Source organism: Dendrobates tinctorius, unplaced genomic scaffold, assembly GCF_039654945.1.
Source record: "Dendrobates tinctorius isolate UK_male_01 unplaced genomic scaffold, ASM3965494v1 ptg000038l, whole genome shotgun sequence".
NCBI lineage: Eukaryota > Metazoa > Chordata > Amphibia > Anura > Dendrobatidae > Dendrobates > Dendrobates tinctorius.
The window spans coordinates 22,912,051-22,937,500 of NW_027361706.1; the positions used below are offsets into that span (position 1 = coordinate 22,912,051).

The 25,450-nt window shown below is 43.2% G+C and overlaps 1 protein-coding gene across 2 annotated transcripts in view; it reads right to left on the reverse strand.

Moving 5' to 3' along the window:
• Positions 1-21,023: 21,023 nt before the first annotated feature.
• Positions 21,024-25,450, reverse strand: part of ACAD9 (acyl-CoA dehydrogenase family member 9) — a 104,137-nt gene continuing 99,710 nt past the window's right edge. For both annotated transcript variants that reach the window (XM_073574275.1, XM_073574274.1), the window contains exons 15-18: positions 24,634-24,711; positions 23,506-23,634; positions 23,011-23,083; positions 21,024-21,284 (exon numbers count right to left, since the gene is read on the reverse strand). In XM_073574275.1, the coding sequence (XP_073430376.1) occupies positions 21,184-21,284; positions 23,011-23,083; positions 23,506-23,634; positions 24,634-24,711 (381 nt within the window). In that variant the 3' untranslated portion in view covers positions 21,024-21,183. The remainder of the gene's footprint in view (positions 21,285-23,010; positions 23,084-23,505; positions 23,635-24,633; positions 24,712-25,450) is intronic.

The window sequence follows — 25,450 nt, forward strand, 5'->3', positions numbered from 1 at the left end:
AATATGATCATACACTTACTCCACAATATATCACTTTAATGTATCTTGGAGGGTAGGATGAGGGAGGTTTTTGTGAATGGATTCTAGACATGCGCAGATGTATGCACATATATTATTTGTATTGTGTACATGTGCAATGTTTTGTTGACTTGTCTCACATTTATGCACTGGCACTTTGTTTATCACAGTATTCAATGTTTGTATTCTCTAGATCTTGTCGGTTTTATATGTTTATATGCATTGATGGCGGCTCTCCTTAAATCAGGATTCCATTTTGATATCCTTGTATAGGCAACCTTTGGATGATATTCTTGTATATGATTCATTGATATTTATTTGAATTCTTCATCGGCGATTCCTGTGGAATGCATTTTTGCATCATTTAGAACGCACATCTCACTTCCGATTTACTAGCTCAAATGCTGAGATGCATTTTATAATTCGTACATTATACTTACCTATTATGGCGTCATCAAATACTGACTGACCGGATGGACTTACAGACATGACTCACATCAGTGTAACACGTATATCACTTCCTGTCTGACATTATCGTGCATGCGTGATGCGCAAGACGGAATGAGCTGAACAATATGGTGCGCCTGTCTGCCTTTCATTGGATTCGTTTCATGGCTCCTATTTAAACCTGACACATGACTCAGGCAGATTACCCCTGACAAAGCTGCCAGCAGGCAGCATACGCGATACGCATGTGGATCTGCTTCTCAGGCTTGTTTTACTTGCCGTGATACATATTTAATATGTTCTCATTGCTCCTGCTAGAGAATTGTTCCCCAGCCTCCTCTGTCTTACATGCAATATAATTAACTGTATTGCTGCGATATATGTGAGTATTGTACCCCAGGTATTTTATCCTGGTATTTACACATTTTGCACTCTTGCTGCTATTGTTATATTATAGGAATAGATTTTTTTTCATATTTTGTATATATTAAGTATCCTGGTTACATGTATGCATTTAATCATATTACTTGGAACTAATATAAAACTAAATTAGGGAAATATTTATACACTTGCAATTGCCGGAGGAAGGGGGAATTGCTGTATTATCATATACTATCACTTCAAATTCTCATACATATTTTTAATTGTATTTTAGCCCCTTAATGACCGCCAATACGCCTTTTAACGGTGGCAGTTAAGGGTACTTATTCCTCAGTGCCTTTTTTTTTTTCTTTACCGGGGGTAGCCGAGACCCCAGAGAACATGACTCGGGTCGGTTTTTACCAAACCCAGTTTTGCGATCGCAGTTATCCGATTTCCATTTAATTTATCTCTCCTCACGACATGATGTAGCACATCAGAAGAGAGAGGGAAGGGAAGAAAATGGCGGGTGCATGCGCAGTGCGTGCCCACCGAGATCTGCCACATTGAACAAAATAAAAAAATAGTAAATCAAACCCCCCCCCTTTGGGGTTAGTGTTGGAGGTAGAATGTTAGAGTTGGGGGTTCCACTGTTTAGGTACATCAGGGGGTCTCCAAACACGACATGGTGCCACCATTGATTCCAGACAATTTTGCGCTCAAAAAGTCAAATGGTGTTCCCTCCCTTCTGAGCCCTGCTGCCAAGCACCCAAACAGGGTCTTGCCCCCACATATGGGGTATCGGCATACGCGGGAGAAATTCACAACAAGTTTTGTGGTCCATTTTCTCCTGATACCCTTGTAAAACTAAAAAAAATTTGGTTCCAAAGTAAATTTTTTTGGTGAAAAAAGTAAAATGTTCGTTTTTTCCCTTCCACGTTGCTTTAGATCTCAAAGCACCTGAAGGGTTAAAAAACTTCTTGAAAGTGGTTTTGTGCACCTTGAGGGGTGCCAGGTAATAGAATGGTGTAACTTTTAAGTATATGCTTTTATATTGACCCCCACAAACTCCCTTCAAATGTGAGGTGGTCCCTAAAAAAATTGGTTTTGTAAAATTTGTTGGAAAAATGAGAAATAGATGGCCAACTTTTAACCCTTATAACTTCCTAACAAAAAAAAAAATTGCTTCCAAAATTGTGTTGATGTAAAGCTGACATGTGGGAAATGTTATTTATTAATTTGTGTGACACGGCTCTCTGATTTAAAGGGCACAAAAACTTGAAAATTGCTAAATTTTCAAAATTTTTGGCAAACTTCCATTTTTTTTAAAGAAACAAATGTAAGTCATATTGAAATAAATTTTACCACTAACATGAAGTACAATATGTCACGAAAAAACAATCTCAGAATCAGCGGGATATGTTGAAGCGTTCCAGAACTGTAACCTCATAAAGTGACAGTGATCAGAATTGTAAAAATTGGCTTGGTCATTAGGTACCAAATAAGCTCTGTTATGAACGGGTAGCTGAGGAGGAAATAAAAAACAAACAAGCTAAGTCTCACAAAACCAAAGAGGTTGGTAACTATGCAGACAGCAGACCCCTGATCCTAACACGCAACTAGCAGCAGTCGTGGAGTGTTCCTACTGTGGTCCTAGACGCCTCGTCACAACCGAAGAACTAAATAAGCCTAAAGGAGGAAAACTAACTGCCCCAGAGTAGACCCCAAAGGAGAGACAGCCCCCCACATGTATTGACGGTTAAACCAGATGAAAACACAAAGGCAGGAAAATAGGTTGAGCAAACGATGGGGCCAAACTAACTAGAAAGGACAGGAAAGAAACTGTCTGCAATCTGCCAAAAAACCCTACAAAAATGTCCAACACAACTGATAGCAAAATTAACCCTGAAGTCACTAGACTTCTCCCACTATATCAGCACTCTGAAATATTCTGAGACAGAGCAAAAAGAGGCCAATCTAATAAGGGACAAAAAAAAAGACAATTTGGCAAATAAGTGTGGAAATTCAGCACAGCCCAGCCGGGCTGGCTGACCACACAAAAAACAGAAATGACCAACAAGAGTAAGTGTGAACATTAGCAAAAAACAAACTTATCTTGAGATGCCTGGAACAGAGCTGAGTCCTAGACCTGAGAAGCAGACTGAATCACCAGCACTAGGATAGGGCGTCGGCTGTCTTATATCCATTCTGATCCTCCAGAGATCCAATCGTTATCTTCCTCACCAGGTGGCAAATCACTACCACTTAAACCAACCTCTCTACCTCCTGTCACCACCAGAGGGAGAATGGAAGGGGAACTCCCAACTGGTGGAGCAGAAAATGAGCTCATAACAAAGCTCCGTCATTAACGGGTTAAATACACTTTTCTGTCTGTGTTTTGTGCCATTGTTTTTATTAAAATTGATATCTATTATGGGGGGCACACTTTTCTTTCCTTACAATGTTTCATAACCTTTACTTTAGGTGCTTTTCCTTTCCTCGGTTCAGTTTATGTTGGTTCCTACTTATTCGCTCGGATACTGCTGTTTATAGCTCCTTCTGTTTTTGGCACAAAAATGAATATCTAGGGTCTTGAGAAAGCATAGCCCACCGGAGTCACTGAGCTTAACCCTTTCCCGATCTGTGACACAGCGTATGAGTCATGAAAGTTGGTGCCAATCCGACCTGTGACGCATATGCTGTGTCATGAATTGATTGCGTTCCTGCGGGTCGGGTGACCGGAGTCAATGAAAGGTCACCCGAACCTCAGGTACAGGAGGACTTGTGCTTCACCCCGGGGGTGGCTTTGCTCCCCCCCCAGGGCTACGATCGCTCTGATTGGCTGTTTCAATTTCAACAGCCAATCAGAGCGATAGCAATATTTCACCAATGAAACTTACATTACAATCCAGCCATGGCCAATGCTGCAATATCATCAACCATGGCTGGAGACAGCGAAAAGACCCCGCCCACAACTGATGGGGCAATGTGCCCCCGCCACTGACTGACAGCGGTGATCTGCTGCCGCTGTCAGTATTTGATCGCCTCCCCCCAGTACCTCCTGAGTGTCAGTGTCCCTCCTCCATAGGCGCCGCCATGTTCCAAAACGGCGGGCACATGCACAGTGCGCCTGCCGAAACTGCCAGCCGGCAGATTCATTCATTCATTAAAGGTACATTTTGATCACTGTGATAGACCCTATCACAGTGATCAAAATAAAAAAATGTAAATAAACCCCCCTTTATCACCCCCATAGATAGGAAAAAAAATAAAATAGTGAAAACATTAATTTTCCATTAGTGTTAGGGTTAGAATTAGGGTTAAGGTTGGAATTAGGGTTGATTAGGGTTAGGGGTGTGTTGGGGTTAGGGTTGGGATTAGGGTTAGGCTTGTGGTTAGGGTTGGATTAGGGGTGTGTTGGGGATAGCGTTGTGGTTAGGGGTGTGTTGAGGTTAAGGTTGATTTAGAATTGAGGGGTATCCACTATTTAGGCACATCAGGGGGTCTCCAAAAACATAGCGCCACCATTGATTCCAGCCAATTTTTGCGTTGAAAAAGTCAAACAGTGCTCTCTCCCATCTGAGCCCCGATGTGTGTCCATACAGTGGTTCATCCCAACATATGGGGTATCAGCGTACTCAGGAAAAATTGCACAACAACTTTTGGGGTCCAATTTATCCTGTTACCCTTGTGAAAATAAAAAATTGTGGGCTAAAAAAAATCATTTTTTGAGGAAAAAAAATGATTTTTTATTTTTACGGTTCTGCGTTATAAACTTCTGTGAAACACTTGGGGGTTCAAAGTGCTCACCACACATCTAGATAAGTTCCTTGGGGGTCTAGTTTTCAAAATGGGGTCACTTGTGGGAGTACTCCAATGTTTAGGCACACAGGGGCTTTACAAACGCGACATGGTGTCCGCCAACGATTGGAGCTAATTTTCCATTCAAAAAGTCAAATGGCACTCCTTCCCTTCCGGGCCCTGCTGTGCACCCAAACAGTGGTTTATGACCACATATGGAGGTATCAGTGTACTCATGAGAAATTGCCCAACAAATTTTAGGATCCATTTTATCCTGCTGCCCATGTGAAAATGAAAAAATTGATGCTAAAAGAAAATTTTCGCTGGAAAAATTAAAATGTCCATTTTTTCCTTTCACGTTGCTTTCGTTCCTGTGAAGCACCTGAAGGGTTAATAATATTCTTGAATGTAGTTTTGAGTAGATGAGGGGTGCAGTTTTTAGAATGGTGTCACTTTTGGGTATTTTCTGCCATATAGAACCCTCAAAGTGACTTCAAATATGAGGCGGTACATAAAAAAATTGGTTTTGTAAATTTTGTTGTAAAAATGAGAAATCGCTGGTCAACTTTTAACCCTTATAACGTCCTAACAAAAAAAAATTTGTTTCCAAAATTATGCTCATGTAAAAGTAGACATGTGGAAAATGTTATTTATTAACTATTTTGTGTCGCATAACTCTCTGGTTTAACAGTTGTAATCAAGGTTACCAGGGTTGGGGGTCCACTCAGAAGTTTCGCCCCCCCCCCCCCCCTGAACCAAAACCCTAGCGACGCCTCTGGTGTCATCCAAACCTACAGCTCATCCCACAAAAACAAAACCCTCATATGGTTATGTGGAGGGAAAAATAAAAGAAGTTATGGATCTCGAAACAAAAACCAGGTCCTTAAGGGATTGATTTTAATTTCTTTTTTAAATGGGGTAATGCAAAACTAAAACCATTTCACCTTTTTATTTTATGCTATTTACCTTGTGATTTAAAACAAATGAAGTGAAATAACTTTAATTCACTTGAATTATAAATGATTTTGTTCTTAAAAATCATTTTTTGGTTTTATTTTGTACAGATGATTAGTATTTCCATGTATATCCCAATAATACACAGCATTATATAAGGGTGCAGGCATATCCAGTCTGTGGCCCAGAGCTGCATGATGAGGTAGGCAGTGACATCACAACACATCATGGAACACCGACCATGGACTGTGAGGAAATAATGACATTATCACACAATAATGGCCTCTGCTATTAGAGGGGCTGTTGTTGTGTTGATCAGTGCACACACGTAGAAGTATCTCTAGCGAGTGCTCCTTTTTGACTTTGCTGTTTTTTGGCAAAAGACAAGAAAACATTTGAGCGTTTATCGTGAAGATTTCTTTTGGTCAGCGTTCTTCAGTGTTTTCAGGGCTAAGAGATTTCCACCATCTTGCCCCACTGAGAGGATCATGGCTTCAAGGGACAATTCTAATCCATCCAATGTTCAAGGAGAGCCTTCATCAAATGGGATCACAAGACCTTCTACATCAGGTAAGATTGGGAAGGGCATAAAGATCCACTAATACGTCCATATACAGGTCTCTAAAATTTGTATTCCTTATAGGGGAAAATATTCTACAGGAGAAAGTTCTTATATGTGTTGTTTGTCTTTTTCACACAGGAACATCACGGCATAGCAGGGAGGATTCCCCTATAGCCCACAGGACAAGGGGCAGGATTGCCCGACAAAGAAGGATGGAGATAGCTCCTATTAATACTAGAGGTAGAAGGCAGAGACAGAGAAGACCACCACCACCGGAAAGGTCTGAAGATGGGAACCCATCCCCCATTACCACCCCGCCTGAAGTGGTGAATTCATCCATGTTGCTACTCCCCACCTCTGTAAGGTCAGCCGAGGACCCAGCTGCGACCTGCGCCATCTGTCTGGATGACTTTGCACCTGGGGATCAAGTCAGCTACATGCAGTGCTCCCACTTCTTCCACAAGGCCTGCATTGGAACATGGCTACTGGATAATAACACCTGTCCTCTCTGCAGGCACATTAACAGCGAGCTTGAGTTTCTGGTCCGAGCAGATCTAGAAAACTATGGGGAGACTCAGGTAGTAGTTAATGACCCCAGTATACGATTCCACCCACCAATGACTGTATTTGCATTTGGTGCCTGGAGAACCCTTGTGTTCCTTTGAGGGAATTCATTGCCAGCAGTGATGCAGAAACAGTGAGTATTTTCCTTTATTGTCCAATTATAAATGATAGTTGTGTATTATGCTGCCATGTGATATGGCACAAGAGATTGTCACATGTAATGTCTATATATATATATTTCATAGGAACACAAGCGTCACTCCTGGACACACAAATATGATGAATATTGTGTGCAAGCGTGCTACTCCCTGACAGCACCAGCACAGGAGCATTCACTTTTTCATGATAAAGCCATAAAGCTAAAATCTCTGGAATCTATTTATTGTGGAGTAAATGTTCTGCCACCAGGAAATGACATTTTCATCAGACAAATTAAAAGATTGAATTACTCACTGATATTAAAAATCATAAATGCCATAGTGCATTGTGTGCAAGAGTCCACAGAGTTTTTCATAACACCTTTTATCATTTTCTCACAGAGACATCCTAAAAGACACAGGCTGGGTCATTCCACCGACCGTCCGCAAGACGGAAGAGAAATTATGGAGAAATGAAGCCTTCAATGAAACCAGATGAGGCAAAACAGAAGACCAAGGCTGCAAATAAGAGCCAACTGCAACATCAACATCAAGTCTGCAGACTGATCACATACAGAATGTATTTTGTCAGATCCCACCTGCTCGGGCTAGTAGACATCCCATGCTAACACCCTAAACTCCAGCTCAATGCCCTCAGTGATCAAGTGCTCTCACGGAGAAGATTCAGCGAGTCAACCGGGTGAAGCCTACTTCATGGCAATCATTCACTGGTTCACAGCGGCAGAGCAAGGAACCACCCTTTATGACAACCAAACACCTTGTTGTAATATAAAGAATAATTACATTTATTTAGTCTTTATAATTGATTTTGTTATAGACAAGACATATAAAGGTTTTACTGTTTAAAAACAAGAAAAAAATGTTCCTTAAGTTATGGTACATATTGAATAAAGTGACAGGTAGTGAGGGTTCTCTGCCTTCTGTTCAACACAAAGCCTCACAATCCGCCCTCATACCATGTAGATTAGGGGTCCCTTACCTGTGACTTCTAAGCCACATTTGGCTCATGGCTGTCTGCAAGTCTGGTGCAGATCTCCCGATGGTGACCTTTGTGAATAGCCCTGCATGGAAGAGCAGATCTGGATCCTCATATAATGCTGATTTGCTCAATGAACGGATGACCAAGTGGATACGTGGGGTCAGCCAGGTTATTTTTACTTCTCTCCCCTGGGAGGGTTCTTTTTCGACTATGGCTTTCCTTCCTTAACCTCCCTGGAATGTCCCAGGTGTTTCAGAGAAAGCATACTGCGAGCAGTCACCTGCGGTCTATGCATCTCAAACGTTTACTGGGCAGTTTTTACAAACAGGCATATAGGATATGGGTTGTTATTCCCACAGATACCGGACACAACTTCAGCCATGACTCTCAGTATAGGTAGAGTATCCCTCTTGCTATCTTCACTAGCACTAGGAAGTCTTCATCACCACTAGCAGGTCACCAGGATTGCAACACCTCCTGCCTCAGAGTATGAGCTTCACAGGCTGAGGGCGCACATGGGCCCCGAGGTCCATCTCGAGGTTACCCAGGCTGGCAGATGGAATCAAACGGAAAGGTATTTTTGACAATCCACTGCCCTGCAGTGGGGTTCCTAACAGCCCAATGTGTCAGACTGCTGCTGTCACTTCACATTACTGTCCTGGACCGAACGGTCACTTCCTGAACTTGGCACTCAGTTCTCCCACCACAAACTGTGCCGACCATTACAGTTAACCCTGCTTACGCTAGACTGCAGCACCAGTGAGTTTGGCCCTGACAATGTGCCTGAATATAAAACACATTTAACCCCTCAGTGTCAGGGAGCAGACCATCAGCTCCTCCACTACTACATTCACCATACTTTAATTATGGTCATCCTCGACCATACCAGACCTTAAGGGAAGAGTTAGTGCAAGAATTAAATTATAAAATATTAAGCTGGAAACTTGTCTCGATATTGTCTTCCTTCTTGGGGGGACACCTAGCCCTTCTTGGTTAAGGCAGGGCTGTGGAGTCGGAGTCAGTGCTCATTTTGGTGGAGTCGGTATAAAATGGATCGACTCCTAAAATTTATAATAAATTGGGTACAGTAATTCAATGCAGAATGTGCTGAATATTTTTTCATAGGAATTTGGGAAAGTTATGAAATGTCCTATAAATGGCTGTTCTATTCCTGATCTAAGGCTACATTCACACACAGCGTTTTTGCTGCGTTTTTGTGAGGATACGTTTTTCAGCTGCAAAAGCAGATCAGCTTTTTAAAAAACCGCATCACCTGAAAAGTTTTTGAGCTCATAGATAATGTTTTCAATAGCAAAAGCAGATTAGAAATCTGCTCTATCTATCCATTTATCCATATTTGTCTATCCATATCTTATCTGTACGAAAAAGAATGAAAGCTGGGTAGCACACAGACTAATGCTCCTTTTTTTTAGCACCAGTCAGGTACACCTCGTAGCTGCCCAAAAGGACGCCCAGGACAGGCATTGCTCGTCTTCAGTAACACATCAACTGATAGATGGAATAAATAGACTGTATTCATCACATCTTCTTAAGGTGCAGGCTTTATTTTAAAGTGTAGAGGTTTGCAGTATGAGGTTCTGCAGCAGCTGAGGTGTGCAGTATGAGGTTCTGTGGAACAATATGAGGTTCTGCCCCCTCCTAGGTTTGATGCTGGCCTCGCCCATGGTGTGAATGTATCCTGAGGATCTAGGCTTTGTTCTAGCTAAGTCATAGTGTTTATATATATATATATATATATATATATATATATATATATATATATATATATAAACACATACATACACACACACACACACACACACACACACACACACATATATACACATACATATATATATATACATACATACACACACACACACAGTACAGACCAAAAGTTTGAACACACCTCATTCAAAGAGCTTTCTTTATTTTCATGACTATGAAAATTGTAGATTCACTCTGGAGTCATCAAAACTATGAATTTACACATGTGGAATTATATAATTAGCAAAAAAGTGTGAAACAACTGAAAATACTGTATGTCTTATATTCTAGGTTCTTCAAAATAGCCACCTTTTGCTTTGATTACTGCTTTGCACACTCTTGGCATTCTCTTGATGAGCGAGGTAGTCACCGGAAATGGTTTTCACTTCACATGTGTGCCCTGTCAGGTTTAATAATTGGGATTTCTTGCCTTATAAATGTGGTTGGGACCATCAGTTGTGTTGTGCAGAAGTCTGGTGGATACACAGCTGATAGTCCTACTGAATAGGCTGTTAGAATTTGTATTATGGCAAGAAAAAAGCAGCTAAGTAAAGAAAAACGAGTGGCCATCATTACTTTAAGAAATGAAAGTCAGTCAGTCCGAAAATTTGGGAAAACTTTGAAAGTATCCCCAAGTTCAGTGGCAAAAACCATCAAGCGCTACAAAGAAACTGGCTCACATGAAGATTACCCCAGGAAAGAAAAACCAAGAGTCACCTCTGCTGCGGAGGATAAGTTCATCCGAGTCACCAGCCTCAGAAATCGCAGGTTAACAACAGCTCAGATTAGAGACCAGGTCAATGCCACACAGAGTTCTAGCAGCAGACATCTCTACAACAACTGTTAAGAGGAGACTGTGCAGCAGGCCTTCATGGTAAAATAGCTGCTAGGAAACCACTGCTAAGGACAGGCAACAAGCAGAAGAGACTTGTTTGGGCTAAAGAACACAAGGAATGGACATTAGACCAGTGGAAATCTGTGCTTTGGTCTGAGGAGTCCACATTTGAGATCTTTGGTTCCAACCACCGTGTCTTTGTGCGACGCAGAAAAGGTGAACGGATGGACTCTACGTGCCTGGTTCCCACCGTGAAGCATGGAGGAGGAGGTGTGATGGTGTGGGGGAGCTTTGCTGGTGACACTGTTGGGGATTTATTCAAAATTGAAGGCATACTGAACCAGCATGGCTACCACAGCATCTTGCAGCGGCATGCTATTACATCCGGTTTGCGTTTAGTTGGAACATCATTTATTTTTCAACAGGACAATGACCCCAAACACACCTCCAGGCTGTGTAAGGGCTATTTGACCAAGAAGTAGAGTGATGGGGTGCTACGCCAGATGACCTGGCCTCCACAGTCACCAGACCTAAACCCAATCGGTTTGCGGTGAGCTGGACCACAGAGTGAAGGCAAAAGGGCCAACAAGTGCTAAGCATCTCTGGGAACTCCTTCAAGACTGTTGGTAGGACATTTCTGGTGACTACCTCTTGAAGCTCATCAAGAGAATGCCAAGAGTGTGCAAAGCAGTAATCAAAGCAAAGGTGGCTACTTGGCACGGTGGCTCAGTGGTTAGCACTACAGCCTTGCAGCGCTGGGGTCCTGGGTTCAAATCCCACCAAGGACAACATCTGCAAGGAGTTTGTATGTTCTCCCCGTGTTTGCGTGGGTTTCCTCGGGGCACTCCGGTTTCCTCCCACACTCCAAAGACATACCGATAGGGAATTTAGATTGTGAGCCCCATCGGGGACAGTGATGTGTGCAAGCTGTAAAGCGCTGCGGAATATGTTAGCGCTATATAAAAATAATAATTATTACTTTGAAGAACCTAGAATATAAGACATTTTCAGTTGTTTCACACTTTTTTGCTAATTATATAATTCATAGTTTTGATGCCTTCAGAGTGAATCTACAATTTTCATAGTCATGAAAATAAAGAAAACTCTGAATGAGAAGGTGTGTCCAAACCTTTGGTCTGTACTGTATATATGTAATTGATATTACATATTTACAATTTATTACAGTTTTTTGTGTTCTAAAGTTGTATTCCAATAAATATATATTATGTTCTAAATATCTTGGTTATTGTATCCTAAAAATGATTAAATGTCTGATGTTCACATTGTACTACAATAAATTTTTGACTTAAATATAAGCAATATATGTGGGAGTCGGAGTCGTGGAGTCGGTCTAAGGGAAATTGAGGAGAAGGAGTCGCAGGTTTGGCTTACTGACTCCACAGCCCCTGGGTTAAGGGCCGTGATACAGCAAGTGAAACACTCCAGCACCTATTATATTTCTTTCTTTTCAAAAGTTTTAAACCTACAGCAGCATCGGCGCTTTTTGGTACGGACCCTGGAGCAGAGTGTCCATGTCCATATTTTCAACAAGGGCCAACACAGCAGTCGTTCTTTCCTTGTTCAAAAACATAGTCCATGAAACTTGAAGATTATCAAAATGGGCAATCATATCATCATTAATTTGTAGAGAAAATCTACGGAAACTAACAGCTTACTTCACTATCAAAGCTTTCATCCCAGTTCATTCAAAGACGGGATACCCACTGGCCAGTTCTCCTGGGTCAAACTAAACTGATCTGAATTGTATGAATACAAATATGAGGGCAAGTCTCTTACTTCACACTTCCAGGATCGTGGATATCCCCAATCAGTCATTTCTCAAGCTTTTCAGAAAACTGCTGTTAAACCACAGAATTTTTTTTTGCCATGAACCTAAAAACCTTTATTAACCCCATTATCAGCAGCAGTACAACCTTAGAGACCGTATAAAATGTAAAACATGTAATGTCATCTATGCTTTAATTTGCCCTTGTTCTAAAGTCGATGTGGGCGAAACCTTTGAGAAGTTACGCAGGAGGGTTCAACAACATACTTCCATCATCAACCTAGCGAGACAGAATCTCAACATGGGGAAACCACTTTCAACAGTAGCATATTATTTCTTATACACGCAGGATAAAACAAAAGTCAAACCCAATTTTCGGTGCAGTGATTATACTAACAAACTTTTAAATTTAGAATCCAGATGGATTTTCAATCTAGATTTGGTAGCCCTTAGACATATTCATGAAGATTTATCATTTACTAGCTTTCTTATTACATATGTTCATTTTGAATATGATCATACACTTATTCCACACTACACGACTTTAATGTAGGGTAGGATGAGGGAGGTTTTTGTGAATGGATTCTAGACATGCGCAGATGTATGCACATATATTATTTGTATTGTGTACATGTGCAATGTTTTGTTGACTTGCCTCACATTTATGCACTGGCACTTTGTTTATCACAGTATTCAATGTTTGTATTCTCTAGGTCTTGTCGGTTTTATATGTTTATATGTATTGATGGCGGATCTCCTTAAATCAGGATTCCATTTTGATATCCTTGTATAGGCAACTTTTGGATGATATTCTTGTATATGATTCATTGATATTTATTTGAATTCTTCATCGGCGATTTCTGTGGAATGCATTTTCGCATCATTTGGTACGCATATCTCGCTTCCGGTTTACTAGCTCAAATGCTGAGATGCATTTTATAATTTGTACATTATACTTGCCTATTATGGCGTCATCAAATACTGACTGACCGGACTTTCCTACAGACTTGACTCGCATCAGTGGAACGTGTATGTCATTTCCTATCTGACGCTATCGCGCATGCGCGATGCGCAAGACGGAATGAGCTGAACAATATGGCTTGCCTGTCTGCCTTTCATTTGATTCGTTTCACGGCTCCTATTTAAACCTGACACATGACTCAGGCAGATTACCCCTGACAAAGCTGGCAGCAATACGCATGTGGATCTGCTTCTCAGGCTTGTTTCACTTGCAGTGATACATATTTAATATGTTCTCATTGCTTCTATTAGGGAATTGTTCCCCAGCCTTCTCTGTCTTTATCTGGTATGCAATATAATTAATTGTATGGTTTGTTTTGCTGAGATATATGTGAGTATTGTACCCCAGGTATTTTATCCTGGTATTTACACATTTTGTACTCTTGCTACTATTGCAATATTATAGGAATAGATTTTTTCATATTTATTTTGTATATATTAAGTATCCAGGTTACATGTATGCATTTAATCAGGTTACTTGGAGCTAATATAAAACTAAATTAGGTAAAATATTTATACACTTGCAATCGCCTGAGGAAGGGGGAATTGCTGTATTATCATATACTACCACTACAAATTCTCATACATATTTTTAATTGTTTTTAACCACTTAACGACCGCCGATACACCTTTTACTGGCGTCAGTTAAGGGTACTTCTTCCTCAGTGCTATTTTTTTTTTTTTACCGGGGGTAGCCGAGTCCCCTGAGAACATGATTCAGGTCGGTTTTTACCAACCCCATTTTTGCGAACGCTGTTACCCAATTTCCCAGTTAATTTATCTCTCCTCTGATATGATGTAGCACATCAGAAGAGAGAAATGGGGTCCATCGGCTGTCGGCATCTTCTTCCAGGAAGAAAACGGCGGGCACATGCGCAGTGCGCCCACCGAGATCTGCCACAGTGATCAAAATAAAAAAAAAAATAGTAAATCAAATCCCCCTTTCGGGTTAGGGTTGGAGTTAGAATGTTAGAGTTGGGGGATTCCACTGTTTAGGTACATCAGGGGGTCTCCAAACATGACATGGCGCCACCATTCATTCCAGACAATTTTGCGTTCAATAAGTCAAATGGTGTTCCCTCTCTTCTGAGCTGCCAGGCGCCCAAACAGGAGCTTGCCCCCACATATGGGGTATCTGCATGCGCAGGAGAAATTCACAACAAGTTTTGTGGTCCATTTTCTCCTGATACCCTTGTGAAAATAAAAAAAAAAATTGTTCCAAAATAAATTTTGTGAAAAAAGTAAAATGTTTGTTGTTTTCCTCCCATATTGCTATAGTTCTCGTGAAGCACCTGAAGGGTTAATGAACTTCTTGAAAGTGGTTTTGCACACCCCGATGGGTGCAGGTTTTAGAATGGTGTCACTTTTAAGCATTTTCTTTTATATTGACACCCCCCCAAACTCACTTCAAATGTGAGGTGGTCCCTAAAAATATTGATTTTGTTGGAAAAATGAGAACTAGCTGGTTAACTTTTAACCCTTATAGCATCCTAACAAAAAAACATGGATTTGTGTGATAACTCACCGTAAAATCCTTTTCTCCCAGACGCTCATTGGGGGACACAGATACTGTGGGTGTATGCTTCTGCCGCTAGGAGGCTGACACTAAGTGAAAAAAAGAGGTTAGCTCCTCCTCCGCTGTAAACACCCTCACCCCTATTGCGGGCGGATATCAGTTTGGTGCCAAAGCAGTAGGAGGACAACAAAATCAGCCTTAATACAAGTACAACATGTCCAGGAAAACGACCACCCTTTTATCTCATAAATAAATGCGCATTTAAATTAAACAAAACAAGAGCCAATCTTGGCTAATAGGGTGGGTGCTGTGTCCCCCAATGAGCGTCTAGGAAAAAAGGATTTTACGATGAGTTATCACAAAAATCCATGTTTCTCCTTCGCCACATTGGGGGACACAGATACTGTGGGATGTCCAAAAGCAGTCCCTGGGTGGGAGATTGACTCACCGATCCAAGCTGCAGGCACCTCTTGTTTAAAGGTGCGCCACCGCTGCTTGGAGAATCCTTCTACCCAGGCTCGCATCCGCCAAGGCCTGAGTATGGATATTATGTTTGGCAAATGTGTGCAGGCTGGACCAGGTTGCTGCCTTGCAAACCTGTTCTGCCGAAGCCTGATGCCGAAGCGCCCAAGAGGCGCCCACTGCCCAAGTAGAGTGCGCTCTGATCCCTGCTGGAATTGGCATGCCTCTAATGCGGTAGGACTCCTGAATAGTGAAACGAATCCATCTAGCTATGGTCGATTTTAAGGCAGCGAGTCCCTTCCTGCGCCCTTCGGGGAGCATGAACAGCGTGTCCGTCTGACGAAAGGGAGCCGTCCGCGACACGTACCTCTGAAGTGATCTTACCATGTCTAACGTGTGAAGAGCCTTCTCCACACGGTGCACCGATGCTGGACAAAATGAAGGCAAGACAACGTCCTCATTAATATGAAATGAGGACACGACTTTCGGTAGAAAAGGAGGGGCTCTTCTGAGCACCACCTTATCCTTATGGAAAGTGAGGAACGGAGCTCGGCAGGATAGTGCCGCCAGCTCTGAAACCCGCCTGATAGAAGTGATGGCCACTAGGAACGCCACTTTCCAGGAAAGGTACCTCAAAGAAATATCCTGAAGTGGTTCAAATGGAGCTTCCTGCAGAACACTTAGGACCAGGTTAAGGTCCCAGGCATCCATAGGCGCCTTATAGGGAGGTACCAAGTGGGAGACTCCCTGGATGAAAGTCTTAACCTGCAAATTGGTAGCAATTCTGCACTGGAACAGGACGGATAAAGCCAATATTTGTCTCCTGAGGGAACTTGGGGCCAGGCCCGAGTCTAGGCCCAACTGGAGAAAGGCCAAGACGTTGGGGATCGAGAATCTCATCGGAGAAACACCGCAGCCTCGACACCAAGCGAAGAACACCTTCCAGGTGTGGTAAATTCGTGCTGAGGCCGGCTTCCGGGCGCTAACCATTGTAGCGACCACCTTGCTCCCAAACCCTGCCTGGGTTAGAATCCAAGATTCAATGGCCATGCCGTCAAACACAGGGCCGCTGAGTTCGGGTGGCAAATTGGCCCTTGAGAAAGTAGATCTGGGCGCTCTGGCAGTCGCCAAGGAACGTCGGCGAGCAGCTGCATTAGATCTGCGTACCACGCTCGACAGGGCCAGTCTGGGGCCAGCAGAATCGCCAGAACCCCTTCTGTCTTGATCTTTTTGATGACTCTCGGAAGTAGTGGCAGCGGGGGAAATAGATATGGGAGACGAAACTGGTTCCATGGCAGAACCAACGCGTCCACAGCGATTGCCTGTGGGTCCCTGGCCCGAGCGCCGTATGTGGGCACCTTGGCATTCACTCTGATGCATGATGTTGACATTTTCCTCGCATGCCCGTATTGAAGGACGCTTGACCAAGAGGTCGTCCAAGTAAGGCAAGATGACTATGCCTCGAGAATGCAGTATGGCCATAACAACTGCCATGACCTTTGTGAACACTCTGGGAGCCGTGGCTAGCCCGAAGGGTAGCGCTACGAACTCAAAATGTCGACCGTTGATGGCGAAGCGTAGAAACCTCTGATGAGGAGGAAAAATGGGAATATGCAGATATGCGTTCTGGATGTCAATCAAGACCAAGTATTCTCCCTACTCCATGGCCGATATGACTGAACGGAGAGACTCCATCTGGAAATGTCTGATCCTGATGAATTTGTTCAGAAGCTTCAGGTCCAAAACAGGTCTGACAGACCCGTGCTTTTTGTGAACCACAAACAGATTGGAATAGAAGCCCTGAGCTCTTTCGTGTTCTGGCACGGGAACAATGACTCCGTTGTGCTGGAGCAATTCGATGGCTCCTAACAGAGCCCTTGCCTGGGTATCCACCCTGGGAAGACGAGAAAGAAAAAACAGTCTTGGAGGGCATCTGACAAATTCTATTTTGTAACCTGAGGCCACCAACTCCTCTAGGCTACTTTCACACTAGCGTCGTGCACTGCACGTCACTATGCGACATTGCAGCGCACCGACGCATAGTGTGGAAGCGCCGCACAACGGGGGCAGCGGATGCTGTTTTTCAACGCATCCGCTGCCCCATTGTGAGCTGCGGGGAGGCGGGGGCGGAGTTCCGGCCACGCGTGCGCGGTCGGAAATGCTGCAGACGACGCACCAAAAAACGTTACATGTAACGTTTTTTGGAGGCGGCGGTCCGACGCAACCGTCCTGCGACGGTTGCGACGTGTGGCAATGCGTCGCACTGCATCGTTAATAAAAGTCTATGTTGCAAAAACACATCCTGCAAGCACTATTGCAGGATGCGTTTTTTATTCAAAACAATGCATAGCGACGTGCAGTGCACGACGCTAGAGTGAAAGTAGCCTTACCAATGCGTCGCGTGCGACACTGAACCAAACGTGGCGGAGCCAGAGTAGACGGCCGCCCACCTTGCTGGTGTCGTCTGGCAAACGCCTCGAGTCATTTAGCTGACAATCTTTGGGATCTGGATCCCCTCGATCTGGGCTGCTGAGTTTGCATTCTCCCCAATGGGTTGGTTCTATATGAGACCTGCCACTCCCTATCCTGGTTAGGGCGGCCTGAAGCGGCAGAATTGGCCGCTGTGGTCCACCCGGGGTTGAGAAAGGTCCAAAAACGTGCCTGAAAAGGGTGGCAAAAAGGCGGTTTGACCTTTTGTTGAGGGAGAAAACCGCTCTTTCCTCCTGTGGAGTCAGATAAGTTTATCCAACTTCTCCCCAAATAGACGGCCGCACTGATAAGGCAGGGAAGTCAAGGACTTCTTGGAAGCAGAATCGGCCCGCCATGTCCTTAACCATAGAGCTCTTCTGATAGAAATTGCGTTAGTGGCAGCAAGTGCCGAGCAATTAGCCGCATCCAAAGACGCACTGATTACATAGTCTCCAGCCATCGCCATCTGACTCGCGATCTCCGATATCTCGGTAGGTAGCTCTCGCTCCTGCGCGACCTTGTTTAATGATTCTGACCATGAGATCATGGCCTTGGCTACCCAAATTGCTGCAAACGAGGGAGAGAGCGCTGATCCTGATGCCTCATATACTGAGCAAGCTAAGCTCTCTATGAGGCGATCCGTGGAATCCTTAATAGAGGAAACACTAGGAACGGATAGCAGGGTTTTAGTGGCTAGACGCGACACCGGTGGATCCACCGTTGGAGATTCCGTCCATTTCTTACGGATGTCCGGGGCAAATGGATACCTTACTTCAAGTGCCTTTTGACCCGAGAAACGCCTGTCTGGTCATTCCTTGTGTCGCTGCACTATGTCCTCAAACTCAGGGTGAGAGGAAAAAATTCTGTGCGGCTGCTTCACTCGCTTAAACGCCACCTTATGGCCTGAAGCTGTGGTGGAATCATTCTCAATCCCCAAGGTCTGAATGACGGCTTCGATGAGACTGTCCACTGTCTCACGTGACCCTGGAGCATCCAGGTCAAGGGGCTCGTCAGTCGAAATCTGAGGTCTGCTCGCTATCAACCACTGGTGACGGGGAGCGAGAAGCAGAACTTACGGATGCCAAAGCACCGGATGGACTGGGCGACACCGCGTGGATTCTCTTCCCCCGGGTCTGCCTGGAGTGAGAGCGGCCCCTGCAGGCCGAAGGCTCTAGTGAGGTGGAGGTACCCTCTAAGGCCGGCGAGCCACTGTCCCTGCCCCTATCTGGGGCCTGAAGGGACTCTATTGCCCTCGTAAGCGACGCCATGGACTGTGACAGTGATAGGGCCCACTCCGGGGGGCTTGGCACAGTGGTCGCGGTCGCAGGGGAGGGCTCCTGGACCCGTTCGGACTCGCATAACTGCTTGCTCTGTGCCCACGGAAACGCAGCCCGACGAGATGCATGCAGCGTAAAAAAAAACCGTGTGCGTCTTTGCCTTTTTAGACATGCTGTATCTGTTCGATGCTGGGGATGGGTGGGAGGAGGTAGCACCTAGTTTCCCTGTAGCGTGGCCTCTCGGGCAGCACTTACCCCAGTCCTGTGCCCCCCACGTTCCTGGACGCCTCCAACACCGAAATTGCGCACCACCAGCTGTGGGGCGGACCGCCGGCATATAAACCGCTCCAGGGGTGGTCCCTCCGGGTCTGCGGCCTAGCCGCACTCCGAAGCCGGGGGCTAAATTTATTCACCGCCGCCCAGCCTGGGTGGCGGGCAGCCGGAAGTGACGCGCGGCCCGGAGGCGGAACTTCCGATTGCGGCCTAGCTCTGGCTAAAGCCGCGGCCTCGATTTTCCCCCCTGCCCGTGACGGGGTTGGAGGGAACAGGGGGCGCGACTTCATGGCGCCGCAAAAAATGGCACTACTTACTGGCGTGGACTTCATCGCATCGCACTTCTGCAGCCACGCTCAGCCAGGAATGGCTGGTGGCATCTGACAGCTACGGGCTCCAGCCCTGGATGTTCGTCGCAGGAGCCCTCCCAGGCCCTCTCCTCACTGGCGATCCTCTTCAGCTTCCCAGCTCAGGTAAGTGAGGGGGCCTTGCCAAAATAGGACGGTGCAGGCACCCTAGCTCCATCTAACCCCTTCAGGGGGTGAGGATGTTCCACCGCAGTCTAAGCATTGGTGGAGCAGTGGGGGCCGCACGGACTAGTCTTGTGCCTCTGTACAGCCCATGGTTTCAATACCTAGGGGTGGTCAGGGCTAAGTCCGGCATTGTGTCCCACGTCGCGGGAGAGGATACGTGGAGGGACACTCGCACGTGCTCGCCCGTTGTTGTTTTGGGGAAATTGAACCCTTTCAATAGGATCCGTTGCCCCTGTCTAATCTTCATGGAAAAAAAGAAAAAAGTCTGGAACAAAAAAACAGACGTGTGCCTCCATGGACACTATGCAAAAAACTGATTTCCGCCCGCAATAGGGGCGAGGGTGTATAAGGTGGAGGAGCTAACCTCTTGTTTTTCACCTAGTGTCAGCCTCCAAGCGGCAGAAGCATACACCCACAGTATCTGTGTCCCCCAATGAGGCGAAGGAGAAAATTGTTTCCAAAATTGTGCTGATGTAAAGTAGGCATGTGGGAAATGCTATTTATTATTTTGTGTGACTTGACTCTGATTAAAGCTCACAAAAATTAAAAATTTGAAAAATTGCAAAAATTTGTCAAATTTCCATTTTTTTCATAAATAAATGCAAGTCATATCGAATAAATTTTACCAGTAACATGGAAGTACAATATGCCACGAAAAAACAATCTTAGAATCAGTGGGATACGTTGAAGCGTTCCAGAGATATTACCTTATAAAGTGACAGTGGTCAGAATTGTAAAATTTGGCTTGGTCATTAGGTACCAAATTGGCTCTGTCACTAATGGGTTACATACACTTTTCTGTCTGTGTTGACATTTTTGTGCCATTGTCTTTAATTATGGGTGTGCACACTTTTCTTTCCTTACAACGTTTCATAACTTTACTTTAGATGCTTTTCCTTTCCTCAGTTCAGCTTATGTTGGTTCCTGCTTATCGGATACTGCTGTTTATAGCTCCTTCTGTTTTTGGCACAAAAATTAATATCTAGGGTCTGGAGAAAGCATAGCCCACCGAAGTCACTGAGCTTAATCGAGAAAGTGATATTTCTGTAATCTAATTATTTATACCGTACGGTCAACACTGTAAAGAAAAACAAATATAAAAGAGATTAATAAAAATATGGTGGCACAAACCGATTTTTGTTCTTAACTTGCATATTGGTACCGCCATCAGACTTTCTTACAACAGTTTTTTCATAGGCTGACAACACAAATGGCTCTTTTTTGATAAAGGGATAAAGCGCGTTTCTCATGTATTACAAGTTTTATCACAGATTTAGAAAAGTTATCAACAATTGTACAAAGTTACAATACGCCCCTACACACTCCACGCTGGCAATGTTAGCCCTTAGTGTAAAGCTATGTGGACTTTCTGCAGCATCTGATGCTACATTTGGCTCCGTAATCAGAAAGTTCTGTCTAGAGGGTGAGAACATGTGTAAGCCCGATTTTCAAGGACGTGCTTTGCGATTTTCTTAATACTGTCATCTTGATTTTCTGAAGAATCTAAAAAAGGACAAATAGAACGTATAAGATGCAACAGCGTGAAAATGATTGTCAAAGTGCTGAGCAACTAATGCCAGCAAGAAAAAGCATCAAGCTAAAAAAATAATGAGAGATGCACAGCTGCATTTACTCTTAATGATATGGTGTCAAGAAGTGGCAAATTATGACAACTCTTTTTTTTTTTTTTTTTTTTTTTTTACACACAAATCTTGTGACTTTACAGCAGATCTAACATTTTCTCAAAAGTAGGCAGAATTTGGTAGAAATAAACTAGGGCGGATATGGCTCCATGCATTTGATATAATTTCAAGGGCATCCGTCAGAAGGATCAACGCTGCCAAGTCATCTATACGAACAGGTAGGTCATAGAAAGTTGAATGGAAGGATGCCTTGATATCTGTGATCTGACGTCTTATTACAGAGAATTAGGCCTGTTTCACACATCCGTTTTTTGGCATGCGCCATCCGTTTTTTGCATCCGTTTTTGTGTGAAAAAATGGATCCGTTTCCTTTTTACCGCAAACGGATGCAAACGGATCCGTTTTTTTTACGGATCCATGGTAACCGCTAATGGAAGTCTATGGGACCAAAAAACAGATCCTCCAAAAAAAGGCGGATCCGTTTTTTTAACGGAAAACGACGGTTTTGGACAGATTTTAAAAAACGGAAGTGTGATCCAGGCCTTACATGTTTTTCTTAATATGTAAATGAGTTAAGATCTATGGGCCAGACATAGATCTCCATGACAATCTGCCTCCGGAGCTTATTTAAAATAAAAGGGGCGTTACCAGTGTGAGACAAGTAGATGAGGACAGCAGACTGTCAGTCATTACATGTCTCATACTGGTAATGTCCCATCATTTAAACAATCTCTGGAGGCACATTCTCAGGGAGATCTATGTCTGGCCCATAGACCTTAACAGCTCATTTACATATTAATAAAACTATGGATTTCTCCGGAATAAGGCTTTGGATCACAGATATCGAGGTATCATTTTATTTGAATTTCTATGACTAACATGCCCACATAGACTACGCAAGTGGGTTGATCCTACCGACAAATTCCCTTTCAGCTGGAAACTTACACAGATTTCATTTCTAGTGGGGCATTTACCACTAAAGATCTGAGAAATCTATTTAAGGACATGCACGACTTAATTCTTAGATTGTTGGATAAAGTATCCCAAACATATTAAGTAGTATCTAACGCCATTCTAAAGTATGGTGCTCGGACCCTTGCAAACACCCTATGGCACTTCTGCCAATACATTAGTCCACCAAATGAGTACAGTGAAATACATTATATATTTTTTTTTCCCCCTCTACTTTTCTACTTAGCCCAAAAATTGGCCAAATTTATCACAGTTGCTTATGCGGTTTGTGTGTCGTGTTGCTAGCAGACTTAGACTAGATAGTCCAACAAGATCTAAAAATTTGACTGTTTCAGCAAATCTGCTCCATTATTATTGTCTACACTTGATTTATTAACTTCCTCTCAGTGAATATTGTATATTGATAGGGTGGGTAAGGTGCATCCAAAGGCATTAGGATATGCCATCTCTTTCTAATCTAAGGAGGTCGGGTCCTACAGAAAGAGCTGTAAGCTTGATTAGCCTCGCTTCCCTTTTTCCCTGCCATACAGTAGTTGGACGTGAAAAAAAAAATTTCCTTTGATAAATCTTCCACAATGTTTTACAACACTTAGCTGTGTAATTTCATGCCTTACATTTTGCCAGCTGAGCCATCATGAAGCAGTTCTTGAAATAAGCTTCAGAGCAAAAATAATTTGCAATCAGCACCTATAGTAGAAAAAAATTACATTAAATAATCGCACGGTAAAAAGAAAAAACAAAACCTTTGTTCTGTGTTAGCCAGGAAGCCGTTAAAAAAAGGTATCAGAGAACTATTCATATGTACTTCAAATATAGAAATTAACTATCATGTGTCTAGAAAAGTATAAAACCGGAAGGCGCAATCAGCAGTTACACAAGCATTAGAGGGGGTATTCCAGCCATAGACTCCGATGAACACTGGGGCTGGACTCCCTTATCTTTACCGAGGACAGACATTTTTCCTGTAAAGAATTATTGCCGTCTTGGAGTAAATACAGGAATACTAAAAGGAGCCTTGTTCTAAATTGTACAAGAAAAACACAAAACAAATGTGCATAACATAATCCAACGTAGAGCAGGATGTGGGATGAACAAGTTTTGATACTTACTTCGTGATCATGGTTGCGCAGGCCAATAGTGATTGAACGACTTGCTCGGGATATCACCGCCGTCATGGCATACAAATTGATGAGAATATCCGCCACTCGCTTCAGTGCAAGCTGCTCCTCCACAATTGTCTGGAAACACACAGAGTTCGTGATAATGGGCATTAAATTTGTCACTGAAACCAGTTCTTTGTAAACCATCAATGAGATGTAAGGATTTACTTGCGCAGAACCTGTTCCTCTATATGAACGGCACTGATCACAACGGATTACTTAAAGAGACACTTTCAGGAGGCTTTTGCCATGTAATCTGACAGCAGCAAGATGTAGGCACAGAGACCCTAATTCCTGTGAAGTGTCGCTTAGAATCAGCATTTTTTTTCTGCTGCAGATCTAGCAGAGCTCTGAATGCTGAGATGTGTATAACTCCAACAACCCCAACGATCCCTAAGTTGCCAGGAAGAGATCACTTGTATTTTATTTAGTATTTCAGTATTTGTAAACCAAAAATCAGAAGTAAGAACTGCAGAGAAAAAAAATACTGTAACTGAAAGGTTCGCAACTTTTCTTTGCTTATGGGTAGGTTTTCACATTTTTATATAAAAATTGGTCACGTTTTCATCCAGAAAAGTGTGACGATTTTTTTTTCTCACTTGTCATCTGTGTGTAGTCCATATACAATTTATCTTTAACTCAGCAGCTATTAAGCATTTACAAGACCAATTACAGTTTCCTGTGTTGCAGAATCGCAAAGTATCTGAAGAAAACGGACGTTATACTGTGGCTCATTATGGCTTCCAATTTTTGTTTTGCGCACCCATAGATATGAATGGGTGAGTGTCATCTGATTTTAGGAGGAAAATCCCTCATGCTGCAATTTTTTTCATATGCAGCTTGAATCAGTGAAAAAAATTGTGCACCTGCATTGCCACATTAAATAGCACTCAGACCGAAAATACAGTGGTGTGCACGAGTCCTTAGAACGACCCCTGGCTTTAGCATACAAATATTGATGAAATACTAAACAAAACACTAATGTGTGAATAAGGCCTTACAGACCTGCTAAACGGTAAGTCAGATCCGCATCCACCATCAATCACTAAATACAGGAACGGGAAATTTAGCTCTTACCTTTCCAAACCTGTACAACAGACTTTCCACTGCACTGGCAAAATAATATGTATTCTCCTCCAGTTTCTTTGTACTTTCCTGTCAATTTAACAAGTGAATACTCATAACTGTTATTGATATCTCAATGGTTATACAAAGACATACTGAAAGGGAATTTAGATTGTGAGCCCCATCGGGGACAGTGATGAAAATATGTGCAAAAAACTGTAAAGCGCTGCGGAATATGCTAGCGCTATATAAAAATAAAGGTTATTTATAAAAAAAATGGTCAGAGCAGAAATAAATCAAGAGTTTGTGTAGCGCCTTTTATTTTTGCTTCAGGCACTGAGATACATTGAGAAGAAGCACCGGGCACAGGGCAGGAAGCACCGGGCACAGGGCAGGAAGCACCAGGCACAGGGCAGGCATCATCCACGTGTCTCCGTAACCAGAATGGGACATGTGCACGATACTAACCGGGCATCTAATTGCCGCTTTCCACGTTCTCGCCAGGGATGTACTAGCATCTCAATGAAGGGCGCTACATAACCCCTTGAGCAGCAAGGGAAAATTTATAGAATGAGGACGTCTTGTCTTTTTTTCTGAATAACTTGTCTTGTTTTGCTAAGTCGAATACGAACATCAAGAGTTTTTGAGAAAACTATGCACATGTCCAATCTGTTGTCATTAGTGGGCACTTTTGTTGGTTTTATGGAGGGAAAAAATAAAAACTTTTCTTTGAGGAATGTATTTTCTAATCTTTGATATTGGCCCAATTATTCATTTTATTGTAGCCAAAATTCACATTTGTAATGTGAACTTTGGGTAATTTTGTTTT